The sequence below is a fragment of the Hyaena hyaena genome, unplaced genomic scaffold, assembly GCF_003009895.1.
Source record: "Hyaena hyaena isolate Hyena2069 unplaced genomic scaffold, ASM300989v1 scaffold_222, whole genome shotgun sequence".
NCBI classification, from domain to species: domain Eukaryota; kingdom Metazoa; phylum Chordata; class Mammalia; order Carnivora; family Hyaenidae; genus Hyaena; species Hyaena hyaena.
The window spans coordinates 2,319,673-2,342,382 of NW_024080855.1; the positions used below are offsets into that span (position 1 = coordinate 2,319,673).

At 40.2% G+C, this 22,710-nt stretch overlaps 1 protein-coding gene and 1 pseudogene across 1 annotated transcript in view; one reads left to right on the forward strand and one right to left on the reverse strand.

Moving 5' to 3' along the window:
* Nucleotides 1-6,067, reverse strand: part of SMCHD1 (structural maintenance of chromosomes flexible hinge domain containing 1) — a 145,842-nt gene extending 139,775 nt beyond the window's left edge. The window contains exon 1 of the mRNA XM_039243189.1: nucleotides 5,809-6,067. Within this exon, the coding sequence (XP_039099120.1) occupies nucleotides 5,809-5,985 (177 nt within the window). The 5' untranslated portion in view covers nucleotides 5,986-6,067. The remainder of the gene's footprint in view (nucleotides 1-5,808) is intronic.
* Nucleotides 6,068-7,032: 965 nt separating this feature from the next.
* LOC120239081 lies at nucleotides 7,033-9,314 on the forward strand (annotated as a pseudogene).
* The last annotated feature ends 13,396 nt before the right edge of the window (nucleotides 9,315-22,710 follow it).

Below are 22,710 nucleotides of genomic sequence, written 5' to 3' on the forward strand. Positions count from 1 at the left end.
TAAATTACACCATGAAGGCACACAAACTCATAATGTGCACTATTAAAGAAAAACCTGCTTGACTTCTTGAACAGGCCAATGTTGGGAAAAATTATGAGATTGAGGGAAGACAGTTTTGCTCACATGCTCTAAATCTGAAAAGAATTAAGACACATAAAAACCAAATTCAACATGAGGACCCTGATGGAATCTTGACTTTAAGAAACCAACTATAAAAAGACATTTTGAAATAATCAGAGATACTTATATATAAACAATACTTTAAGATGTTAATTTTGATGATGTGATCACAGAAATGCATGTGAACATATAGGAGTAAAGTGAACCAAGAACTGGAATATGCTACAAAACACAAAAATGATACTTGTGTAGTAAAATCCTTGTTAACTGCTGAATCTGGATGAGTTAATGTAATCCTTGTTAACTGCTGAATCTGGATGAGTTTATTTGGGCTCATTACACCATTATCTCTTTATGTTTGAAGCTTTTTATAAGAGAAATGTGTAACATAAAATTTACTGTAATAGACCAGTAGAAGAGAATAGTGGACCCTGAAACAGACCTACATATATAGACATGGAAATAGGAGGTGACAGTATAAATTGGTAGGGAAAGAATACTTTCAATGAATGATACTGACAACTAGATACCTGCATAAAAATAGGTAAAAGAAAGTCCCCATCTTAACATAACACAGAAAGAATTTTCAAGAGAATTAAAGATGCTGCATATTAACACAAAATTTTAGAGGAGAACACAGAGGAATAATTTTGAGTAGAGAAAAGGATTTCTGAAAGTATACAAAAAGTGCAAGCCATATAGGAAAAAATTAGAAAATATGAATATATACTCATCCTCACTTGTTAGTAGAGAAACTAAAACAACAGTATACTTTACTGAAATTAAAGATAATCCTATCCTATGCAATTCCATCCTACAGAAATGAAGCTATGGACATAAACTGATGGTGAATAAAATTGTACTTGTTTAACAAATAAAAATTGACTTTATAGACCTTTTTTAGTTTTGTGTAATGGGTCTTTACTTTTTAGCTCAATGCTTTATTTCTATAGTGCCCAAATGTTAGATCATGTGCTTATGCATCCTGTAGAATAAAATTTGTTCTTATGTGTCAAGTTAAATTTTTATGATTTACATACATCTGAATAATTGTATCTGATTATTCCATACACTCTCACGATTAATGTGTTGTTATTCAACTAAGATACTAAGCTATCTTTTTGTCTTCCTTACCTTGAATTCTGTATATAAAAATTATTTCTTAAAATCATAATTTTTCTCAATATTTTTAAATCTTTGATATTTGACAAAGTACTTTTTACATTATACATTATGCCTTTATTCAAGACATCCTTCTCTCTCCATATTTTTAGTCTAAATTCTATCTTATCAGACATAAACTAAAGTCTTTCAAGTTTTGTATTAAATTTTTTAATGTTTTATTTATTTCTAAGAGAGAGAGAGAGAGAGAGACAGAGACAGAGACAGTGTAAGCAGGGGAGGGTCAGACAGAGAGGGAGATACAGAATCTGAAGCAGGCTCCAGGCTCTGAGCTAGCTGTCAGCACAGAGCCCAAGGCGGTGCTCGAACCCATAAACCATGAGATCATGACCTGAGCTGAAGTCGGATGCTTAACTGCCTGAGCCACCCAGGCACCCCTCAAGTTTTGTATTAACCTGGCCTTGAATACAGATTTACCTCTTCTGTCTTTCCCTATACAAAAGCAGAATAGCATTTTATTTGGGCAAGAGACATGGTTAGGTTTTCTCATTTTTATAACACTTTGATCCTGTCTTCTTCTGGGTTAATTGGTAAAGCAGACAGATCTGCCTTTAACGGGTAATAAAAATTACCTGCCCTCCATCTCTTTAGGTCAGCTTCAAAATACCTGCTGTCCAACTTTTCTCAAAAGCCAATTTTAAGATTTCTGAAGAGCTAACTAAATTGAGTCCATAAAGTCTTCAAATACTTTAAATTTCATCCATGAATTAAAACAGAAACTATATACTTCAATGCAAACAGAAACTATATACTTCAATGCATTGTTCTGAAACTCTGCAAACTAGCCTTTAATGATCTGTCCTTTGACATTATACCCAATGTGCAGGTTTTGTCCCTGAATCACCCACAGACCGGTAACACCCATAATGCATATGAGTGAGAAATTTCTTACAAAAAAAAAAAAAAAATCTGAGGAGCACCTGAATGGCTCAGGTAGTATCCAACTGATATCCAACTCTGGCTCAGGCTCCATGCTGACAGAGTGGAGCCTGCTTAGGATTCTCTCTCCCTCTCCCTTCCCCTCCTCCCTGACTCACACTTTCTCTCTCTCAAAAATAAATAAGTAAACTTAAAAAAAAGAAAAGAAAAAACTTAAAAAAAATTTGAGTGGTTACGGATTAAAGCAGCTTGCATTACCCTAAATAACACATACCCTACCTTGCATTAAAGGAAATAAGCAGTAGCCTTACCTATCTTTAAGGATGCTGTACATCTTATCAAGATTTGAAAGGAATCTAAGAAAAAATTTTTCTCAAAGTTTTGCTTCACTAGCAGATGGAAATTTTTTATTTTATAGACACTGTAGTTTTTCTATCAATTATCTTTCCTTGTTTTGACCTAAGAAACTCAAAGCTGGATTTCATGGCTCAGCAATGGTAGAAGATATTATCAAAGTTTATTACCTCTCCTCAGGTTACTATTTTATTCCTTCCCATATCAACTTTTGATTCTTCTTTTAATCTTCTGGGAAAATTTTTTTCTTAAAATTTTAAGGAATTTCTACACCCAACTTGGGGCTCAAACCCACAACCCCAAGATTCAGAGTCATATGCTCCACCAAATGAGCCTGGCCAGGCACCCCTCATCTTCAGAATTTTTAATATGTATATCCTATATATAAAAAAAAATTTTAAAGAAGAGAGTGATTCATTTAACAGCTATAAACCAACTATTAGTAAGGCTCCTGTCCTCAAGGAGCATACAGATTTTTTTTTTTTTTTTTTTTTTTAAGTATGATGGTAGAGTAAGTGCCATGGTAGAGTAACAAGGTATTATGGAACTAAACAAAGGAAAAAGTAAGCATTTCCTCAAAACTGGAGACAGAGGGTAGGTTTGCATTCTTGTAACTTAATGTCTGGATGTATCTTAAGAGCTAGACAAATGAATTATCTTCTATGATTCTGCAAGGTCACAAGGGCTCAGGTTAATAGCTGCTTATCACAAGTCTAAGGGATTCTTTCAAATCTATTCCTCTTTTAAAAAAACAAAAACAAAAAACTCTTTCTTCTTCTATCCTCTTGACTGCTCCCTTTTCCACAAGGTGAACTTTCCCCAAAAAACAGTTTAGGATCCATAATACTTTCTAGCACTACAAACACTTATTAGTTCAAGGTTTACTGAAAACCTTTAACTTAGTGCACTATTTTCCTCCTCCCCAACAAGAAAAATAAAGGCTTTAGTAAATAGCGTGGGCACTGTGGAGGTTTTTTTTAAATAAAAATACAAGCTTCAGAATTAAGGAGACTTAGATTCTAACCCCAGTTTCACTGCTTATTAACTTAAAACCCTGGACTTAATTCAGAAATTTAATGTAGTTCTTCATGTAGGTAATGGACACAAGGTTATGGGATTAGGTTACATAATCTAATGATGCTTTAAAAAATAAATTCTGCAAAAAAAAAAAGTTAGCCTTCCATTTTTTTTTTTTCTCACTAGTTCTTCCCTCTCACCTCCGATCAAATTTAACCTTTTCTCTTCCAGGAGAAAAAAGTGGGAAAGAGGAGGAAAGAATTAGTCAAAAGAAATATTTTGTTTGGTTTTCAAATTAAAATACTGAAGGAATGGAATAAATGTATCTATCCCCTATAACAACTTAATTTGAGGTACAATGGTATAACAGAAAAAATATGGGTTCTGGGTTTGAATCCTAATTCGAGACTGTACTATATATCTGTTTTGTTTAAGTGAGTCACCATCTCCAAAAGTGAGTTACCACTTCTGTAATAATACTTCCCCAACTAACAGTTACTGAGACTTCTCACAGAGGAGAATTTACTTCTACACAGAGTAAATTAGTCGAACCTTATTGAAAACAAATCTGAAAATCAAGAGCGTTAAAAATATTCCTGAGCTTTGATACAGAAATTTCACTTCCAAAATTCTAAAGAAAAAGACGTAAAACACTATGTATTCAAAGATGCTTATCACAGCATTACTTAAAATTGAAGGTAATGTAAAGGTTAACAAAAAGAAGGAATTTGGTTATGTAAACAGATGTACTGAACAAACCATTTCAAACTATTATGAAGACCTGCACTAAAAGAGAAAAATACTGACAATATTAACTGAAAAAATAGATTACAAACGTGTATTACAGCCATAAAAAAATCAGAGTAAGGACACAAAGAAGTAACTCCAAGGGCTACCAGTAGTCATAAATTTTATACTAATGAAAAAGTTTACTCACTTTTTTCCCCTCTGTTCCTTATTTTCTTTAATGTGCTAATATTTTTAAAAATTAAAAAAATTAAAAAAGTTTCCTTTTGTGAAATGGTTTTGAAAGCATTCATCAAAAAAAAAGATGAGCATTCATTCATTTGGTTTTCAAATACATGGGAATCTGCTATACTCAGGCACAGAATGAATGCACTTTATAATTTCGGCATTTGCCATGTGCCAGGCACAGTTCTAGACACTGAGGATACAACTGTGAACAAACCAAAGTCCTTGCTCTTAAGGCCCTCTTATTCTATGGGTCTTGATTTCAATTATTTCAGCAACTACACAGAGTTGTGTGTCTAGACCAGTACTAAATCACCAGCCTCATCAAATTAAAACAATGCTTCACACAAAGTTCTCTTGGAAGCTAAGTGCTCCTTGTAGCTTAAAAAGAACTTTATGCGGTTAACACAGCACAAGGTTATAACCATCCCTTCTTTAAAGCTCAGACACCACCAACGCCACATATCTAGAAGATACCTGACAGTGCAGTTTTTCCCACACAACCATTAATTTTTAAAGTAAACTAACACAGTCGAGATACATATACCACAAACATATATATTCACACACACACGTATAAACACACGCAGACATACACACCTTCTTTGGTGTTTCAGAGCTACCCACGGACACCTTTCGAGATAGTTCTAAAACTCTCAAGAAAGCCAGCAGAGCAGCTCCACCTGCGAAGCTAACTCGGACAAGTGTTTCCACCAGGGAAGGAAGGACCTTGCCAAGGAGTGCCCATAGAGCTCCTTGACAGAACGACCCGGGAAATTATTCTATCATTTAATGAACCTGAGGTAAACCGACTCCAGGAGTTTCAGAACTCCCAACCATCACAACAGTCATAACAGAGCCACCGGGTTACATCTCTTAAAAAAAAAAAAAAAAAAAAAAAGTTCCACACGAAAGAGACACAAGTGGCTTTTCCCTCCTGGAAAATGGGTTTAGAGTACGAAGGGCTTAGAGTACTAAGGTCGCCACGGGCCAATGAAACCCTAGGTTAAGAAACCCTGGGCAGCGAGGACCACCCGACCCCGTAAAAGGGCAGGGCAGGGCCCACGGAGTTGCTCGCTCTGCACTCCCAGGCCGAGGCTGGGACCAGCCCAAGGCTTCCAGCCGCCCGGCCACGGGCATGGCGGGCACCCGGCAGAGAGAAGCCAAGGCCGCAGAACTAGAGCCAGGTGACAGGTTTATTGCCCTTGGTGAGCGACTTGAGCGTCTCATCGCCCTCCGAACCCAAACTCTACCCGCGCATCCCTCCTCGGACCCTTGGCGTACCTGACACACAGAGGCGCGGAACCTTGCGTAGTCCGAGCGCTCCTCGACCTGCAGCACCCGGTCCCCGAGCTCGGACTCCTTTTCGCGCCGGTCAAACAAGTACACCGTCCTGCAGCCGTCGCCTCCACCGTCCTCTCCAGTCCCCACCGAGGGCCCGCCGCCGCCCGCCGCTGCCATATTGGGGGAAAGGAGAGAAAAACAGCAGCGCCGGCGTCTACCGCGGCCGCGCTCGGGGCCGAGGTGCAGGCTCCGCACGGCGCCTTCAGCTCCAGCCCCCGGGGCGGCGCGAGGCCTCTAGCCCGGCGCGCTGCAGCTCCTCCCTCAGCGGCGGAGGCGGCGGCCGAGCAGCGGCAGGCGCGAGGATCACCCGGGAACCGATTCAAACGAGCTCTTGCTCCTGCACACGTCACTTCCGCGGCGCGTCGTTCCCGGGGAGAAGGGGGCGCGCGGCGCGCTCTTCGTAAGCCCGGGACCCGCGCCCGCCGCCTTCCACGCGAGCTTCGCAGCGCAACCCGCGACCAGGGCCGCCGCCCGGGACAGTGGCGCAGGAGGAAGAAGGGCCGTCCGCGGCGCACAGGAGGCGGGGCGAATCCGGCAGGCCGCGCGGGCGGGGCGGGACTTCAGCGCCTGCCGCCCTGGGCCCGCCCCTTTCGCCCTCCAGAAGTCGGGAGGGAAGTGCGGTTCCGTGTGGGCGCCTGCGCTCTGGTGGGCCACCCATATTCCAGGAGGGAGAGCTAGTACCGAGACCTGCGGCGGAGGTCTTTCGAGTGGTTGTTTTCTCCAGGCCGAGAATGTCCTGGCACATTCCCGCCTCAGCGTGACCCGACCGACTCTGCCTGGCCTCGAGCTCCAGGCGCCGCGGTGGTGGTGCCCGGGCCAGTGCTGCGTCCTCTGCGCTGCGGTCGCGTGAATGCTGCGGCGAGAAGCGTCGGGCTGGCGGGCTTCGGGCGTCGCTGGGTGGGATTTCCTCCGTAGCGAGCACGTGTGTCCCCACGCGGAGAAAACAGACGCCCAGACACCGATGCCGCCTTTTCCACCTCGTTTGCTAGTGATTCTCTGTGGGCTCCAGTGTGGGCCACTGAGACAAAGCATGTCCCTGAGAACGTCCGAACCGAGGTCCTGTGACGTCACTCTGGCCTTCCATCAGGCGGCCTCTGAGGGTCTTGAAGTGTCTCTGATTCTCAATCTTACCACTGCGCCGGCCAGACCTTAACCATAGCGGTCATGTTGCCAAAAATTGTGAATTAGAACACTTACCTATGCCACGTGTTAGGTTATTTTAGCAAAATGCTTACCATATAGCATGCTTTCGTAAAAGCCTTAATGGCCTTTCGTTAAACATGCTTACCGCGGGCGTGTAGTACCCTAACTCAACAACAAATAAAAATGTTATTGTTGGGAGGACTCAGTTTAGTCATTTACAATCCAATTTGTTTTTTAGTTTATTTTTGAGAGAAAGCGCGCAAACGGGGAGAGGCAGAGCGAGAGGAGACACAACCTGAAGCAGGCTCCAGACTCAGCTGTCCGCGCAGAGCCTGCAGGCTCGAACCCACAGTGAGATCATGACCTGAGACCAACGTGAACTTAACTGACTGAGTCACCCAGGCGCCCCTACTCTCCAATTCTTAAAAAATTTTAGTGAGTATTTTGTACTTGAGAGTGACACTTACATTCCCGAAGCCCAAGATAGTGGACTGGGATTTTTCAATTCTCCAAAAAGTTTGGGTAATTATTTAGTATATTTTCTATTTTACTGGGTTTGCAAAGACCTTCATGGTTAATTATATAGATAGATTCTTATCATTAGTGTATGTTATAAGCTTAGATTTGCTTGTTCCAGAGTCTTGGGGGAGGGGAGTGGCTAGATTTGTATGATATTAAAGATAGAACAGAATAGGAATAAGAGTGTGAAAGCATGTTAATAGTCTTTGCGTTAAACGTCTCAAGAAAAATACAAATTGAGTAAAATTCTTAGCTAGTGGGTAAAGTGAATTGCGTTACTCTTTCATCAAATTGAGATTAGAGCCAGTTCATCAACAGGGCAATTTATCATTTCTCTGTACAGTATAGATATGTGGATACAAACAGAAACTCTCTTCATGTCTTTAGAAGAGATTTCAAGATAATTGCCAACAGGAGACATACAAAACTGCCGGAGAAGTATACTGTAATATAATGGGCAACTATTGATGGAAGTATTGATAGTTTCTTCCTCTTCAGAGGTCAAGTGTGAATCATTCTTATGTAGCAGTTTGGCAACCTGAATAGCCTCAGAACCATTTGCAGTAACTTGGTCTCAGAGAGAAACTCTTCAAATAGCTTTTTCAGCAAAGAAAGATGACTTTGTTCTTTATTCAATTTGAAAAAAAGTTTGAAATGACCCAGTATCACAACTAGTTCTTTTCAAATGACTCAATTTTTATTCTCATTAGCCATCTTATCATATAGAGTGTAAATAAGTGTTCCTTATTAGTTATCTATTGCTGTACAACAACCTACCCCATTGCTGCTAGAAGGCAATGAATAGTATAACTCTTCAAGCCCACAATTAAAAATGCCTCCAGTAAAACTACATTGCAAAAAATGGGACAAAGGGGTGCCTGGGCATCTCAGTCATTAAGCTCCAACTCTTGGTTTGGGTCACGTCATGATTTCACAGTTCATGAGTTTGAGCCCTGCATTAGGTTTTATGCAGAGCCCATTTGAGATTCCTTTTCTCTCCCTCTCTCTGTCCCTACCCTGCTGGCCCTGTCTTTGTCTCTTTCAAAATAAATAAATAAACTTTAAAAAATGGAAAAGAAACAAATGAAGTAAAAGAGGAGTGGCTGGGTGGCTCAGTTGGGTAAGTGAATTTGGCTCAAGTCATGATCCCAGGATCAAGGGTTGTGGGAGGGTGCCCTACATCAGGATCCACCCTGAGCATGAGGCCTCCTTAAGTTCTCTCTGTGTCCCTCTGCCCCCCACTCATATGTGCTCTCTTTCTCTAAAATAAAAAATAAAAATAAATAAAATTGAAAAAGGAAGAAGTAAAAGACTTGAAGAGCCTAAAGATTTGATGGTGGAAAAAGTACAGTGCCAATGTGTAGAGAATGGGAAGATGGAGTATTTCTTTAAGTGGAAGGATTCACAGATTCTGACAATACTTGAAAACCTGAAGAAAGTTTAGATTGTGGATAGTTAATTGAACTATTTTTTAATTCTCAAAAAGCCATTAAAGAAAAAGGACACAGAAAATCTTTATCGACAGGGAATCTGATGATAGCAAATTAAAGAAAAAAAGAGATGTTGCTGACTCATCAAGATGGTTTGACAATGGTCTTGGTCCTGAACAAATACTTAGTGTCCTACACAGCAGCAGAGAATTACTCTTTCTCATGAAATGGAGAGATGCAGATGAGACAGACATGGTGCTGGCAAAAGAAGCAAACATGAAGTGTCCTTAAATTGTAATTGCTTTTTATAAATACAGACAAACTTTGCATTCTTGTCCAGAAGATGCTCAATAATTGTTCATATATATATATATATATATATATATACGCATATCTTTTTTTAACAAATTTTTTTTGAAAGAGAGGGAGAGCAGGGGCGGGACAGAGAGAGAGGGAGAGAGATTCCCAAGTATGCTTTGCACCTTTAGCAAGGAGCCTGACGCGAGGCTCAAACCCACGAACCATGAGATCATGACATGAGCCAAAACCAAAAATGGATGCTTTAACCAACTGAGCCATTTTCATTCTAAGGAAAATCAAATTTAATCTGTTCATTTTGAGTAGTATTGAGGGAACTGTTGGGTTGTTTTTGATTTTTGCATCAATAGCACAGGTTACTTTGGACAAATAAAAGCTTACTGTAGTTGTTTCATTTATCAGAAAAGAACATGTAAAACTGTTGTATATTATTCTATCAGCATTAGAGAATAGTTTTTCTAAATGTCAAAAAAAATGTCCATAATCATCATTCAATCAGAACTTGTTTAACCTATAATGGCTAAGGACCATTCTGGGTTTTTTGTTTAACTGTTTTGTGTGTATACATAAATACAAGTGTAAATGGTGTTGATGGGATTTTGGTTTTGTTTTGTTTTGTTTTTTACATTCACCAAAACAAAAATGACATTTTACAACCATGAGTAAGTCCACGTTGTTTCTGGGATGCCATCATTCTGAACAACCCAAGAAATAGATTACCTCAAGTTAAATTGAAAATTTTCCTGAAGCCAGAAACTCTCAAGCAAACAGATGATTCTATAATTAATTGGGCAGTTTAAAGCAGAGTTTTCACAATTCCTACTTTATCTATAATTATATAAATGCAACAGTTTATTTGCAAAACTCCCTGAAAGGAAAAATTTTATCACTACCAACAACCTAACCACTCAGAGGAGAAAACTAAACAAATAATAGTGTTTTTTAATAAGCCAAATAAGGCTTAGTTAAATGGGCATTCAAAGTTCCTCTTAGAGAACCATTCCTTTACAAAAGGTTGAAATCCTTGTGCTATATTGATTAAAAGATCATAATTCATGGAAAGTATTCTTGAAATCAATCAGATCATTAGAAATGTTGCTGCTTTGGACCTGCTGCATAAATGAGCAAACAAACTTTTGTAATTTAAACTATTGATTTATATATTTTTTCTTTACCCAACCTATTCCTTACATGTGGGTTCAGTCTTTTCAGTATTTGTGTTACTGGTCCAGCAGAAGTCAGGAAAAACAGTAACTATAGTAATCAGAATGTCATTCAACTGTGCAGTTCTTACTTGATTGTAAATATTGGTCAACAGTGGTCAGTAAACAGTTTTACATTTTTAAAAACTTAGTAGGGGGCACCTGGATGGCTCAGTCAGTTACGCGTCCAACTCTTGGTTCTGGCTCAGGTCATGACCTCACAGTTTTGCGGGTTCAAACCCTGCATTGGGCTCTGCGCAGGCAGCACGAAACCTGCTTGAGATTCTCTCTCTCTTCCTCTCTCTGCCTCTTCCCGACTTGCACTGTCTCTGTCTCTCTCAAAATAAATAAATAAGCATTAACAAAATAAAAAATAATTTTAAAAAACTTAGTGGTTTCAAACAAGAGCCATATATTTGCTCATGATCCTAAAATTTGAACTGAATGTCATTGGGCACTTCTGCTGGTCTCAACCTGACATCACATCTACAGCAGAAGTCACCTAGCAGCTTGACTGAGGCTCAGTGGTCCATGATGGTCTCACTCACTTGGCTGGCAGCTGATGCTATTGGGAACTGAAGCTCAGTTCTCCTCTACTAGGCATCTCTAATGAGCTTCGTTTTCTTACTTGGCTGTCACAGAATTTCAAAAGGAAAAGCTCTAATGTGCAGGTGTTTGTCAAAGCTCTGCTTGCATTGCATTTGCTGATGTCATTGGTCAAATCTAGTCACATAGCCTAACTCCTGAGTGGTCCCCTCCCACAATAGAGGGAAGCTTACAAAAGTCCCTGCTAATTCTTGACCTGTGTACTGTGATGAGACCAGTTTGATAAAATATTACAGATTTAGGATAGTTGGCAGAAAGAAGGGGGAAATTACAATCTTGCTGGGATTGGCTGATGAAGTTAAATTCTCCTCAAATAAAAATACCTAGGAAATAAAGAGCAAGGAAAGTGAGTTTTTGAATACTCCTATCTTCTCAACAAAATTTTCTTGTAAGTTTATTTTGAAAGAGAGAGAAAGCGTGAACTCATGTGAGTGTGGGAGGGGCAGAAATAGGGAGGGGCAAGAGAGAGAGAGAATCCTGCCCTGACAGCTTGGAGCCTGACATGAGGCCCGAGAGGGAGAGAGAGAATCCCAAGCAGGCTTCACAGTGTCAGTGCAGGGCTCAAACTCATGAACTGTGAGACCATGACCTGAGCCGAAATCAAGAGTCAGAGACTTAACCGACTAAGCAACCCAGGTGGCCCTCAAAAAACATTTTTTTAAGTATACTTCTTAAGGTCAAGAAAGGTAAGGACAATTTCGGTGATTCAGACTGAGTTCAGACTTTGCCAACTGAAATTGTTTATGACTCTGAGCCCCAGTCTACCAGGTTGGTAGAAAACATCTTGAGGTTCCTGTGCTTAGTTTTAACAAGTTCCAAGTTCTGGGTAGTGGGGAGAGAAACTCAACGTTGTCAACATGGCCTCTTTAGATCTGATGGCTTCCTGTTGCTTTTGTGCCACCTGGGACATGGGAACCACTTGCAAGGCTTCTTTTTTTTTTTTTTTAATAGTTTATTGTCAAGTTGGTTTCCATATAATACCCAGTGCTCATCCCCACAAGTGCCCTCCTCCATGCCCATCACACCTTTTCCCCTCTCCCCAACCCTCATCAGCCCTGTTTGTTCTCAGCATTCAAGAGTCCCTCATGGTTTGCCACCCTCCCTCTCCCCAATTATTTTTCCCCTTCTTCTCCCCCACGGTCCTCTGTTAAGTTCCTCCTAATCCACCTATACATGCAAACATATGGTATCTGTCCTTCTCTGCCTCACTTACTTTGCTCAGCATAACACCCTCAAGTTTCATCCATGTTGCTACACATGGCCAGATTTCATTCTTTCTCATTGCCACATAGTATTATTCCATTGTATAGATAAACCACATCTTCTTGATCCATTTGTCCGTTGATGGACACTTAGGCTCTTTTCATGTTTTGGCTATTGTTGAGAGTGCTGCTATGAACATTGGGGTACATGTGCCCCTATGCCTTAGCACTCCTGTATCCCTTGGGTAAATACCTAGCAGTGCTATTGCTGGGTCATAGGGGAGTTCTATTGTTAATTTTTTGAGGAATTAACTGTTTTCCAGAGGGGCTATACCAGTTTACATTCCCACCAACAGAGTAGGAGGGTGCAAGTCTTCTTTTGATCTCATCTGCTCAGGTGTACTATTTATACCTACTGAGGAGAGTTGGGAGAACCCTCTCTTCTTACAAGCCCAGAGGGAATCTTTTTTTAATTTTAATTTTTAAAAATGTTTATTTATTGGGGCACCTGGGTGGCTCAGGTCATGATCTCACAGTTTGAGTGTTCAAGCCCCACATTGGGCTCTGTGCCGACAGCTCAGAGCCTGGAGCCTGCTTCAGATTCTGCTTCCCTCTTTCTCTCTTTGCCCTTCTGCTTGTGCGTTCCCTCTCTCTCTCTCTCTCTCTTTCTCTCTCTCTCTCAAAAAACATTTTGAGAGAGAAAGAGAGAAAGAGAGAGAGAATCCCAAATAGGCTCTGTGTTGTCAGCACAGAGCCCAACACGGGGCTCAGTCCCACAAACCGTGAAATCATGACCTGAGCTGAAATCAAGGCTCAGATGCTTAACCGACTGAGCCACCCAAGTGCCTCTTTAATTTTAATTTTAATCCATCTCTCTTCATCTTTCCTCGAGGTACTCACTCTGTCAATGCCTAGAAGTCCTTCACTCATTTATCCCCTCTCCAAAACCCTATGCATTCCTCTAAAAGCTTAGGTTTTTAGGAAAAAAGTTCCAGGAGGGAAGTATCTTTACTACTCTGTACCTCATTTCAGTTATCTATTGCTGTATAACCAATAACCTTAAAACCTAGTGGCTGAAGACAATACTCTTTTCCTTTCTTTTTTTTTAAGTTTATTTATTTATTTTGAGAGAGAATGTGTGTGTGAGCAAGTGGGGGCGGGGTGGGGGACAGAGAGAGAGGGAGAGAGAGAATCCCAAGCAGGCTCCACAGTGCCAGTGCAGGGCTCAAACTCATGAACTGTGAGATCGTGACCTGAGCCAAAACCAAGAGTTGGACGCTTAGCTGACTGAGCCACCCAGGAGCCCCAAAACAATCTTTTTCTTTATTTGCTCATGATTCTGCAATTTTTCAGGGCTTGGTGGAACCAGATATCTCTGCTTCTGGTGGTATCAGCTTGGGCAGTTCTTAGAGGAGTCACATCTAAGATCCTTGCTCAGGGGGTGCCTGGATGGCTCATTCGGTTGAGTGTCCGACTTTGGCTCAGGTCATGATCTCACAGATCGTTGGTTCGAGTCCTGCGTCAGACTCTGTGCTGACAACCAGCTCAGAGCCTGGAGCCTGTTTCAGATTCTGTATCTCCCTGTCTCTGACCCTCCCTTGCTCATGCTTGCACGCTCTCTCTCTCTCTCTCTCTCAGAAATAAATAAAACGTTAAAATGTTTTTAAAAATAAGATGCCTTGCTCATGTAGATGATAAGTTGGTGCTGATTGTTGGCTGGGAGCTCTCCTGGGGTTGTTGGCCAGGGCCCTCATATCTCTTTCTCAACTCTTCCTCATGGCTAAAATTGGGATTTTCATAGAGGTGGTCTCAGTGTAGGCAGTCTAGTAGCTGATTCCCCCTAGAGTACAAAAGTGAAAGCTTGCAGAATTTAAAGTTTAGGACTGGAACAGCATTACTTCTGCCACACTCCATTGGTGATAAAGCAGGTCATAGGGCCAGCCTAGATTAAAGGGAAGGGATAATACCACAGGCAAGAATATGAGAGAAATGGATCTTTAGGGATCACCAAAGTAACAGCCTGTGACAAAGTTCTCCTGGGGCAAGAAAGCACACAGTTTGCTATTTCCTTGCATTAAGATAGGGAGTTGGTGGGGTTGGTTATGGGAAAATCAAAGAAGGAAAAACATGTTAAAATAAGCTAATATTTCAGAATATATCTCTAGCCATATAAGCCTTTCCCAACTTTCTCCTGATACATTAGCTTTAATTTCCATGTCACTTAAAGAACCAACTTTGAATAAAACACCTTAAAATTTTTAATTAACTGTTTGTTTTTTCACCTTTTGGTAATAAAACACTGATTATTATTACCTTCAAAAAACAAATATAGTGCCGGGACCACAGGGCCAGCGGTGCTCTGGCCTGGGCCTCCAAGCCTCATAGCCCAGGTCACACCCCTGATGGGCTCTTCTGGTGTGAGGGGGACACCACATTTGGAGAGGTCTTAAAACTGGAAGAATTTACCCAGGAGGAAAAGGTATGTCCCTGAAGAAGCAAAGAAGATCCCCAGGCATTGGGCTGTCAGCGCTGCAGCATTTTAAAGACCCAGGATTCTTGTCTGAAGCAGAATAAACCTTTTCAGATTCTGCCCAGGATATGTTAGCAGCTGAAGAAACAAACAAACAAACAGGGGCGCCTGAGTGGTTCAGTCAGTTAAGCATCTGACTCCGGTTGAAGTCATGATCTCACAGTTTGTGGGTTCGAGCCCCACTTCAGGCCCTGTGCTGACAGCTCAGAGCCTGGAGCCTGCTTCAGATTCTGTGTCTCCCTCTCTCTCTGCCCCTCCCCTGCTTGCACTCTGTCTCTCTGTCTCTCTCTCAAAAATAAATAAACATTAAAAAAAAACAAACTAGCAGTGAAGAAGAAAGGTACAAGAACACATGCAGACTTAGGAATGCTCCAAGGAATGAGGACACAGATTTGGAAGAACTCATTCATTCATTCATTCATTCATTCCTCAAGTATTTATCTCTGCTCCTTTCATCATTTTTAAGGAGTAAACAGACATGTTTTATATGTTCTCAGTACAGCAATGAGCTGTCACAACACCCCAGAAAGGCCATTTTACAAATTAACAACTTGGAACTCAAAGAGGTTAGTAAATATGTCCAAAACTTATACTCAGACCGGGCCAAAAAGCTCTGCTACTTGTTCTTCCAAATATTCTTTAACTAAAGAAGATGGGGTACCTTTGCCACCAATAGGAAATTCCCCATGTCTATCATCAATACTAGTCAGCTTTTGTTGCTATAAAAAACATTTCAAAAATATCAATAATTTTTTGAGATAACACTTTTTGTATTGATATATAATTAACAGAGTGTTATATTAGTTTCAGGTATACAATATAATAATTCAACAGTTCTATACATTTTTCAGTGCTCCACACAATAAGTGTACTCTTAATATCCTTCACCTATTTCTCCCATCTCACTCACCCATTGCAACAGTCTGTTCTCTGTATTTGAGTCTCTTTTTTGTTTGTCTCTTTTTCTTTTGTTCATTTGTTTTGTTTCTTATATTTCACATATAACAGTATGTATAACCTAAGTGTCTGTTAAAGACATGTGTAGCCACCACTGAACTTAAGAAAAAGAGTATTCCTAATATTTTGAAGGCCCCAGTATGCCCCTCTCAAAATAGCATCTCTTTACTAAGGTACTTTCTATTTTCAATTGTGTAGGTATTTTTTCCTTTTGTTTACAATATATTATTTGGCTTTCAAAAGTTTTTGAATTTTATATACTGTAAAGGGAAAACAACACATCCTTGCTGTGTTTCTCCTCTACTTTCAATATTCTACTACAACACTACTTCACTTCTGACACTAGGTGTGTGTTTCCCACATATCAAGCAATTCTGCAACACCAGCAGTGCACCCTATGGTTTAATTATATCCCACAGGTTAAGGGTTCCATTCTACAGGACTGCCTCCTTTCTACTCTTCAGATGCTCAATCACAAGTCCATGTTGTCATCTGTGCTTCTGACCCAATGGCTATTAATTGGAGGTTTCCACCACCCCATCCTTGGGTTCAATTATTTGGTTAGAGCAGCTCACAGAACTCAGGAAAACATTTACTTACCAGATTACAGGTTTACCATGAAAGGATGTAACTTAGAAGAGTTAGATGGAAGAGATGCCTAGGGCAAGGTATGGGGGAAGGAACATGGAGCTTCTATGCTCTCTCTCTCTCATTCTCTCCCGGTTCTCCACTGTCCCAGAACCTTTGTGCCTTCATCCATGCAGAAGCTCTCCAAACTCCATCCTTCTGGATTTTTGTGGAGGTTTCCTTACATAAGCATGATTGATTAAATCATCAGCAATTGGTGAATGATTCAACCCCCAGTTACTCTCCTTTCCTAGGAGGTGGGTGGTGGGGTGGGTGGAAATGAAAGTTCCTCTAATCCTGGTTGTTTCCACTGGCAAACAACCCCCATCTTCAGGGCTCTCTAAGAATCCCCTCATTAACATAAACTCAGAAATAGTTGAGAGGGGATTGTTATGAATCACTTAAGAAATTCCAAGCGTTTTAGATCTATGTGTCAGGAACAGCAAGATCAAATATACATTTCATATTATAAATCACAGTTATCACATATACTTTTATATATTCTTCTGCAAATACTTTTTTTTGCTTCAGTATTTGTGAGATTCACTCATGTTGATGCATGTATCTTTAGTTCATTCTTTTTTACTGCTATACAGTATTTCTTGATATAAATACAACACATTTTTCCATTCTGTCAATGGACTTCTGCTGCTGCTGCTGCTGCTGCTGCTGGAGACCCCTTTAACATGGTTACTCAAGGCCTGGGTAGAGTGGGGAGTGCCCAGGAATTGGGCAGGCAGGCAAAGTGGGTGGGTGCCAGACCCACACCTGACCCCAGAAGGGGATGCCAGGTGGAGGGGGCTTACCCAGGCACACCACGGGGAGGACAAGACCTTGAGAAGGTATCTCAGCCAGGTGATTAATACCCAGAGCAGAGCCTTGCCCAGGGAGGTAGGCATGGGGTTGGTTATGGACTCCCAGAGCCTAGGGGCTAGCATCACTAGGAACCTCCCCCATCTGCTGCTGGAACCCAAGGCGGAACTCAAGTATCAAGTTGGACTTGAGCAGCTCCCGGAGGCAGGGGTGGAAGCGCTCATTCTTCTCCAGATGGTCAAGACAGAAATTGATCTAGAAATGGAACTGATGGCAGCATATCCTGCTTCCCTGAAGCTGTCGTCTCCGTCTGTTGTGCTTGCCTCCAAAGGATGCCCAGATCCCCACTGGGGCCAACATTGTGGGCTCCAGAGCCCTTGGGGCCACACAGGGATGGAGGAACACAGTGACCATTATGCCACCAGCCACTGCTGGGAGGAAGATGGACTCACTAGACATTTTAATTATTTCTAGGATTTGGGTTTCTTGTTTGTTTCTGCTTTTGAAAAATCAGGCTTCTATGAATATTTGTGTGCTACATTCTGATGTTCTTATGCACTGGATATATTACACAGAATATATAGAGAGTATCATAGAGAATGTGTACTTATAAATTTGCCAGCTAATGCCAAAATTCTAACCAACACTATAGAAGAGGTACTGCCACTCCGTTTTCTTGTCAACACTTAGGAGAGTTTTTTACTTAAAAACTTTTTTTGCCCATCTGGTGAATATGAAATACTATTTCATTGTGGTTGTAATTTGCATTTCTCTCCTTATGAATGAGATTGCCATCCTTCCATACATGTATTCCTTAGTTGTGTTTTCCCTTCTGTGAAATGCCTCTTCATGTTGTGTGCCCATTTTCTATAGGTTTATTTAATGTTTTCAATTGATTTTTAAGCGTTTGCTTTATATAGTGACTACTAAACCATGGCCAGTTGTATGTCTTGTTGACGTCTTTCCCTAGTTTGTGGCTTATATTATACCTTCTTTGGGGGATCTTTTAATGAACAGTAATTCTTGATCTTAATGTAATTGAATTTACCCATTATTTCCATTATGGTTAGTGCTTTCTGGTCTCCTTTTAAAAGTCCTCTATTTCCGGGGCGCCTGGGTGGCTTAGTTGGTTAAGCGTCCGACTTTCCCTTGGGTCATGATCTCGCGGTTCGTGGGTTCGAGCCCCGCGTCGGGCTCTGTGCTGACTGCCAGCTCGGAGCCTGGAGCCTGTTTCAGAGTCTGTCACTCCCTCTCTCTCTGACCCTCCCCTGCTCACGCTGTCTCTCTCTCTCCTAGAAATAAATAAAACATTAAAAAAAATTTTTTTTAAATAAATAAATAAATAAAAATAAATAAAAGTCCTCTATTTCCAAGGGTATCTGGATGGCTCAGTCGGCTAGGCATGCAACTCTTGGTTTTGACTTGGATCATGGTTTCACAATTCATGGATTTAAGCCCTGTGTCAGGCTCCACACTGGCAGTACAGAGCCTTTCTGGGATTTTTCTCTCTCTCCCTATCTCTGCACCCCTCCCCGAAAATAAATAAATAAATTAATTTAAAAAAAAAATAGGGGCACCTGGGTAGCTCCATTAGTTAAGTGTTCAACTTCAGCACAGGTCATGATCTTACAGTCTGGGAGTTTGAGCCCCATGTCAGGCTCTGTGCTGACAGCTCAGAGCCTGGAGGCTGCTTCAGATTCTGTGTCTCCCTCTCTCTCCCAAAAATAAATAAACATTTAAAAAAATAAGAATTCCCCCTATTTCCAATGTTTTCTCAAATTTTATTCTTAGAGTTAAAATTTTTTTCCATTTAAAAATTGTTTTCTTTAATTTCAATGGAGTTGATTTGTATCATACTTGACAAAGGAACCAGTCTCATTTTTTAAATGATTAATTAATTGTTGAGCATCATTTATTGAATAGTCAGCCTATATTTTCTCTGCTATGTCCTGTGTAACTGCATCCTTCTGTTCCCAGGTTTTCTAGTATGTTGTTTTGATTCATCTTTTTTTTTTTTCCTCTCTGGTAATATTGTACTGCTTTAAAAATCTAGTTTCATTGTGTTTTGATTTCCTGTAGAGCAAACCACCTCACCTTATTCTTTGGGGGTGTCATGTAGTTGGTTTTTAAGTGTCACTGAAAGAGCGATGATCTCTTCCTCTTTTTGCCTAGTGTTTTCTCACGTAAGAGACAATTGAGATTGTGGTCAATTGCCATTTCTACAGTAGCAAAACCCATAGTTTAATAGGAACTGAGTACACTATAAGCTTTTAAAATTGACTGGTATTACTTATGACTACAAACTTAGTTGTGCTTGGAAAGCTGTTATTTGCCTCCACATCAAGCTCTTTATGAGATTCCCCCAAACCCTTTTTCATACTGTTCTTAACTACCGTGTACATTATGATTCAATTATAAGACTAACAGACAAGGTTCCTAGCAACACAGAAGGAATGAATTTTCTCCCTTCCAGGTACTAACCAGGCCCGACCGTGCTTAGCTTCTGAGATCAGACAAGATCGAGCACATTCAGGGTGGTATGGCCGTAGACAGGAATGAATTTTCTAATAACTTACTGCTTATATAAATTTTTTTCTTTCCTGGATTTTCATGATTTTGCCCAACTGAACCAAATGGAAAAACTTGATTCTATTTGTATGTAAACATGCATGTGGCAAACTTTTTAAGAGGAATAAAATTGTTTACTGTTTATTCCTCCTGTTTCTCAGGGTGCTTGGGTGGCTCAGCCTGTTGAGAAACTGACTCTTGGTTTCGGTTCAGGTCATAAACTTGTGTTTTGTGGGATCGGGCCCCACAGTACAGAGCCTGCTTGGGATTCTCTCACTCCCTCTCTCTCTCTGCTCCTTCCCCACTTGTGCATGCTCTCCTTCAAAATAAATAAATAAACTTTAAGAAATAATTGCAAACTTTCTCCCTCAAATTTTAAAAGTAAAATTGACCCTCTGGGCTAGAATGACATATCACCTTATCCTGTGACTTCTCTATCCTCTCTTTTCCAAATTGAGAAGCACACTTATCATCAGTCAGAAGCAAGAGAAAAATTGTATATGTGTGAGTGGCATAATAAGATCTGTCCTAAAAACATAACTAGCAAAAGTGTAAAGAAAGAATGTCATTTATAGTGCTGACACTATTTTGTATATATAGTACAGTAAATAGGGTACCATGTAGTACCTTATTTGGAGGATAATTACAATGATTATTAGAGATCTGTTATCATTCATTCATTCATCAAATACTTATTGTGTGCCAACTAGACATTGAGGATACAAATCAAAATTTCTATCTTCATGGTGCTCATATTCAATAGGAGGAGGCAGAAACAATTTAACAATGAAATATACAGAATGTCAGATGATGATTAATGTGCTATGGAGAAAAATTTTAAAGGAGGGGAGTCCTAGGGGCCAGAGGGTACAATTTTATACAACGGTCAGAGAACATTTTCTGATAAGGTGATATTTGAGAAGAAAGTTGAAGGAAGTAAAGGAGCAAGTTGTAAAGATCAATGAGACAGATATTCCTGGCAGAGGGAAAAGTAAGTACAAAGATCCTGAGTTTTGACCATAGTTAGTGTTATGATAGAGAAATAGAGGGTAAGAATAAAAATAATAGAGAGAGAAATGGGGGAGAGAAGGATTAATGGAAAGGGGCTTATCACTGTGATAAATAGACTGTAAGAGGCTGAATGACTAGAGGCTGACTCAATAACTGAGACAAGAGATAATCAGGGATTGATCTAGGCTAGTAGTGGTGGAGCTGAGGTGCAGTGGTCGGGTTCTCAATATATTTTGAAGGTAAGGCTGACAGATTTGCTAATGGATTGGGTGTGGAGAATGGAAAAAAGAGAGGAGTCAAGGCAATCTCCAAAATTTGTGGCTCCCTGAGAAGTATAGTGCATACTTGTGTATTTTTGGCTACCCAGCCTCTCAATCTCTTCTTATGTTTGAAGGATTCCCATCATATAAATTTAGGTGCCAGACAGAGCACATCTCTGACTAAATGTGTGGATATAAATTGCAGAAACTCCTTATTCTAGTCTCCCAGGCCTCTGAGAAGCACTCATGTGACCAATCAGACATTAATGGAACAGGACATAGCATCCAGCCAGTGAAGGCAACAGAGGCACATTTAGCCCAGGGTAGAGTGATGTCCACTATGCAAGGGGCAGCTGGCAATGGTGTTATCATGCAAGCAGTTCTTGATTTTAGTTATACTTTTGGCTATGTCATTGTCAAGTCGAGTTTGTCAACGTCCCAGAAAATCCACAAGCTACACAGATTCCTGTCAAAAATAATGTTTCTTTTCTTTTATTTCTTTATTTTAACTAATGGAGATTCATCTCCTTTTTAATTTTTTAAAATGTTTATTTATATTTGAGAGAGAGACAGAGTGCAACCCGGGGAGAGGCAGAGAGACACAGAATCCAAAGCAGGCTCCAGGCTCTGAGCTGTCAACACAGAGCCTGTAGCAGGGCTTGAACTCACAAACCAGAGATCATGACCTGAGCTGAAGTCGAACACTCAACTGACTGAGCCACTCAGGCAACCCAATAATGTTTCTTTTAAAAGAGCCAGGGATAGGGTTTTTTTTCCTTGCAGCTAAAAACCTCAATTGATATACTACAGATTGATATTCCTACTGTGAATATAGTCATAATAACTGCCATTTTGAGTAATTGAGGCACTTATTTCAATTAATTCTGCTAGATAGATACTATTTCTATATTGTAAGTGAGGAAACTAAGACATAAAGGAAAATCACTTGCCCAAGGTCATATGGCTAGTAACTGACAGAGCTGGACAAAAATCCAAATTTATTTGACTCTGAAGCCTGAACACTGATACACTACAGATAAATTCATTTGGGATTCATATCATATTGTGAACTGAACCATTTTTTCCATTAATTTAGTTCTCTATATAACCTTTATGTATAGTCACACCAAGTATCAAATTTTCTTGAAATCTTCTAAATCTGTAGAACTTAGGGTTAAAATATTAAGGTGTGTCATCGTTTTGAAAATGTATACTCTAGGAAGAATCATAAATCTAATTCAAAATAAATTCTAATATTTGTTAGTATTGTTTAAAATTTAGGCAAAATCAATTGCTTTTTCTGAAAGTTTCAATTTTATTAGACTTTGTTTTGATCAATGAGAAGTTGGAGGCAAAGTATTATACTGGCAAATACACCAAGCTCTCCTTCAGATGACCTCTATTACCATTAGGACAGTAGCATACCATGGCAGACTTTATGTACCATGGCAGATTCAAAAGTACACACTTATTGTGCTCTTTTAAATACATTTGATAAAACATCTATATTTACCTAAAATATAAGGGTTTGAAATATTTGAAATTCACAGCTTCAGAAAAACGTTGCTTACACATAAGGGGTGTAGCCAAGAAGAAATGAAACTATCAGAAAAGAAACTGTGGTTTGTAAGTCTCTGAGACGCTCTGGTTTGTAAG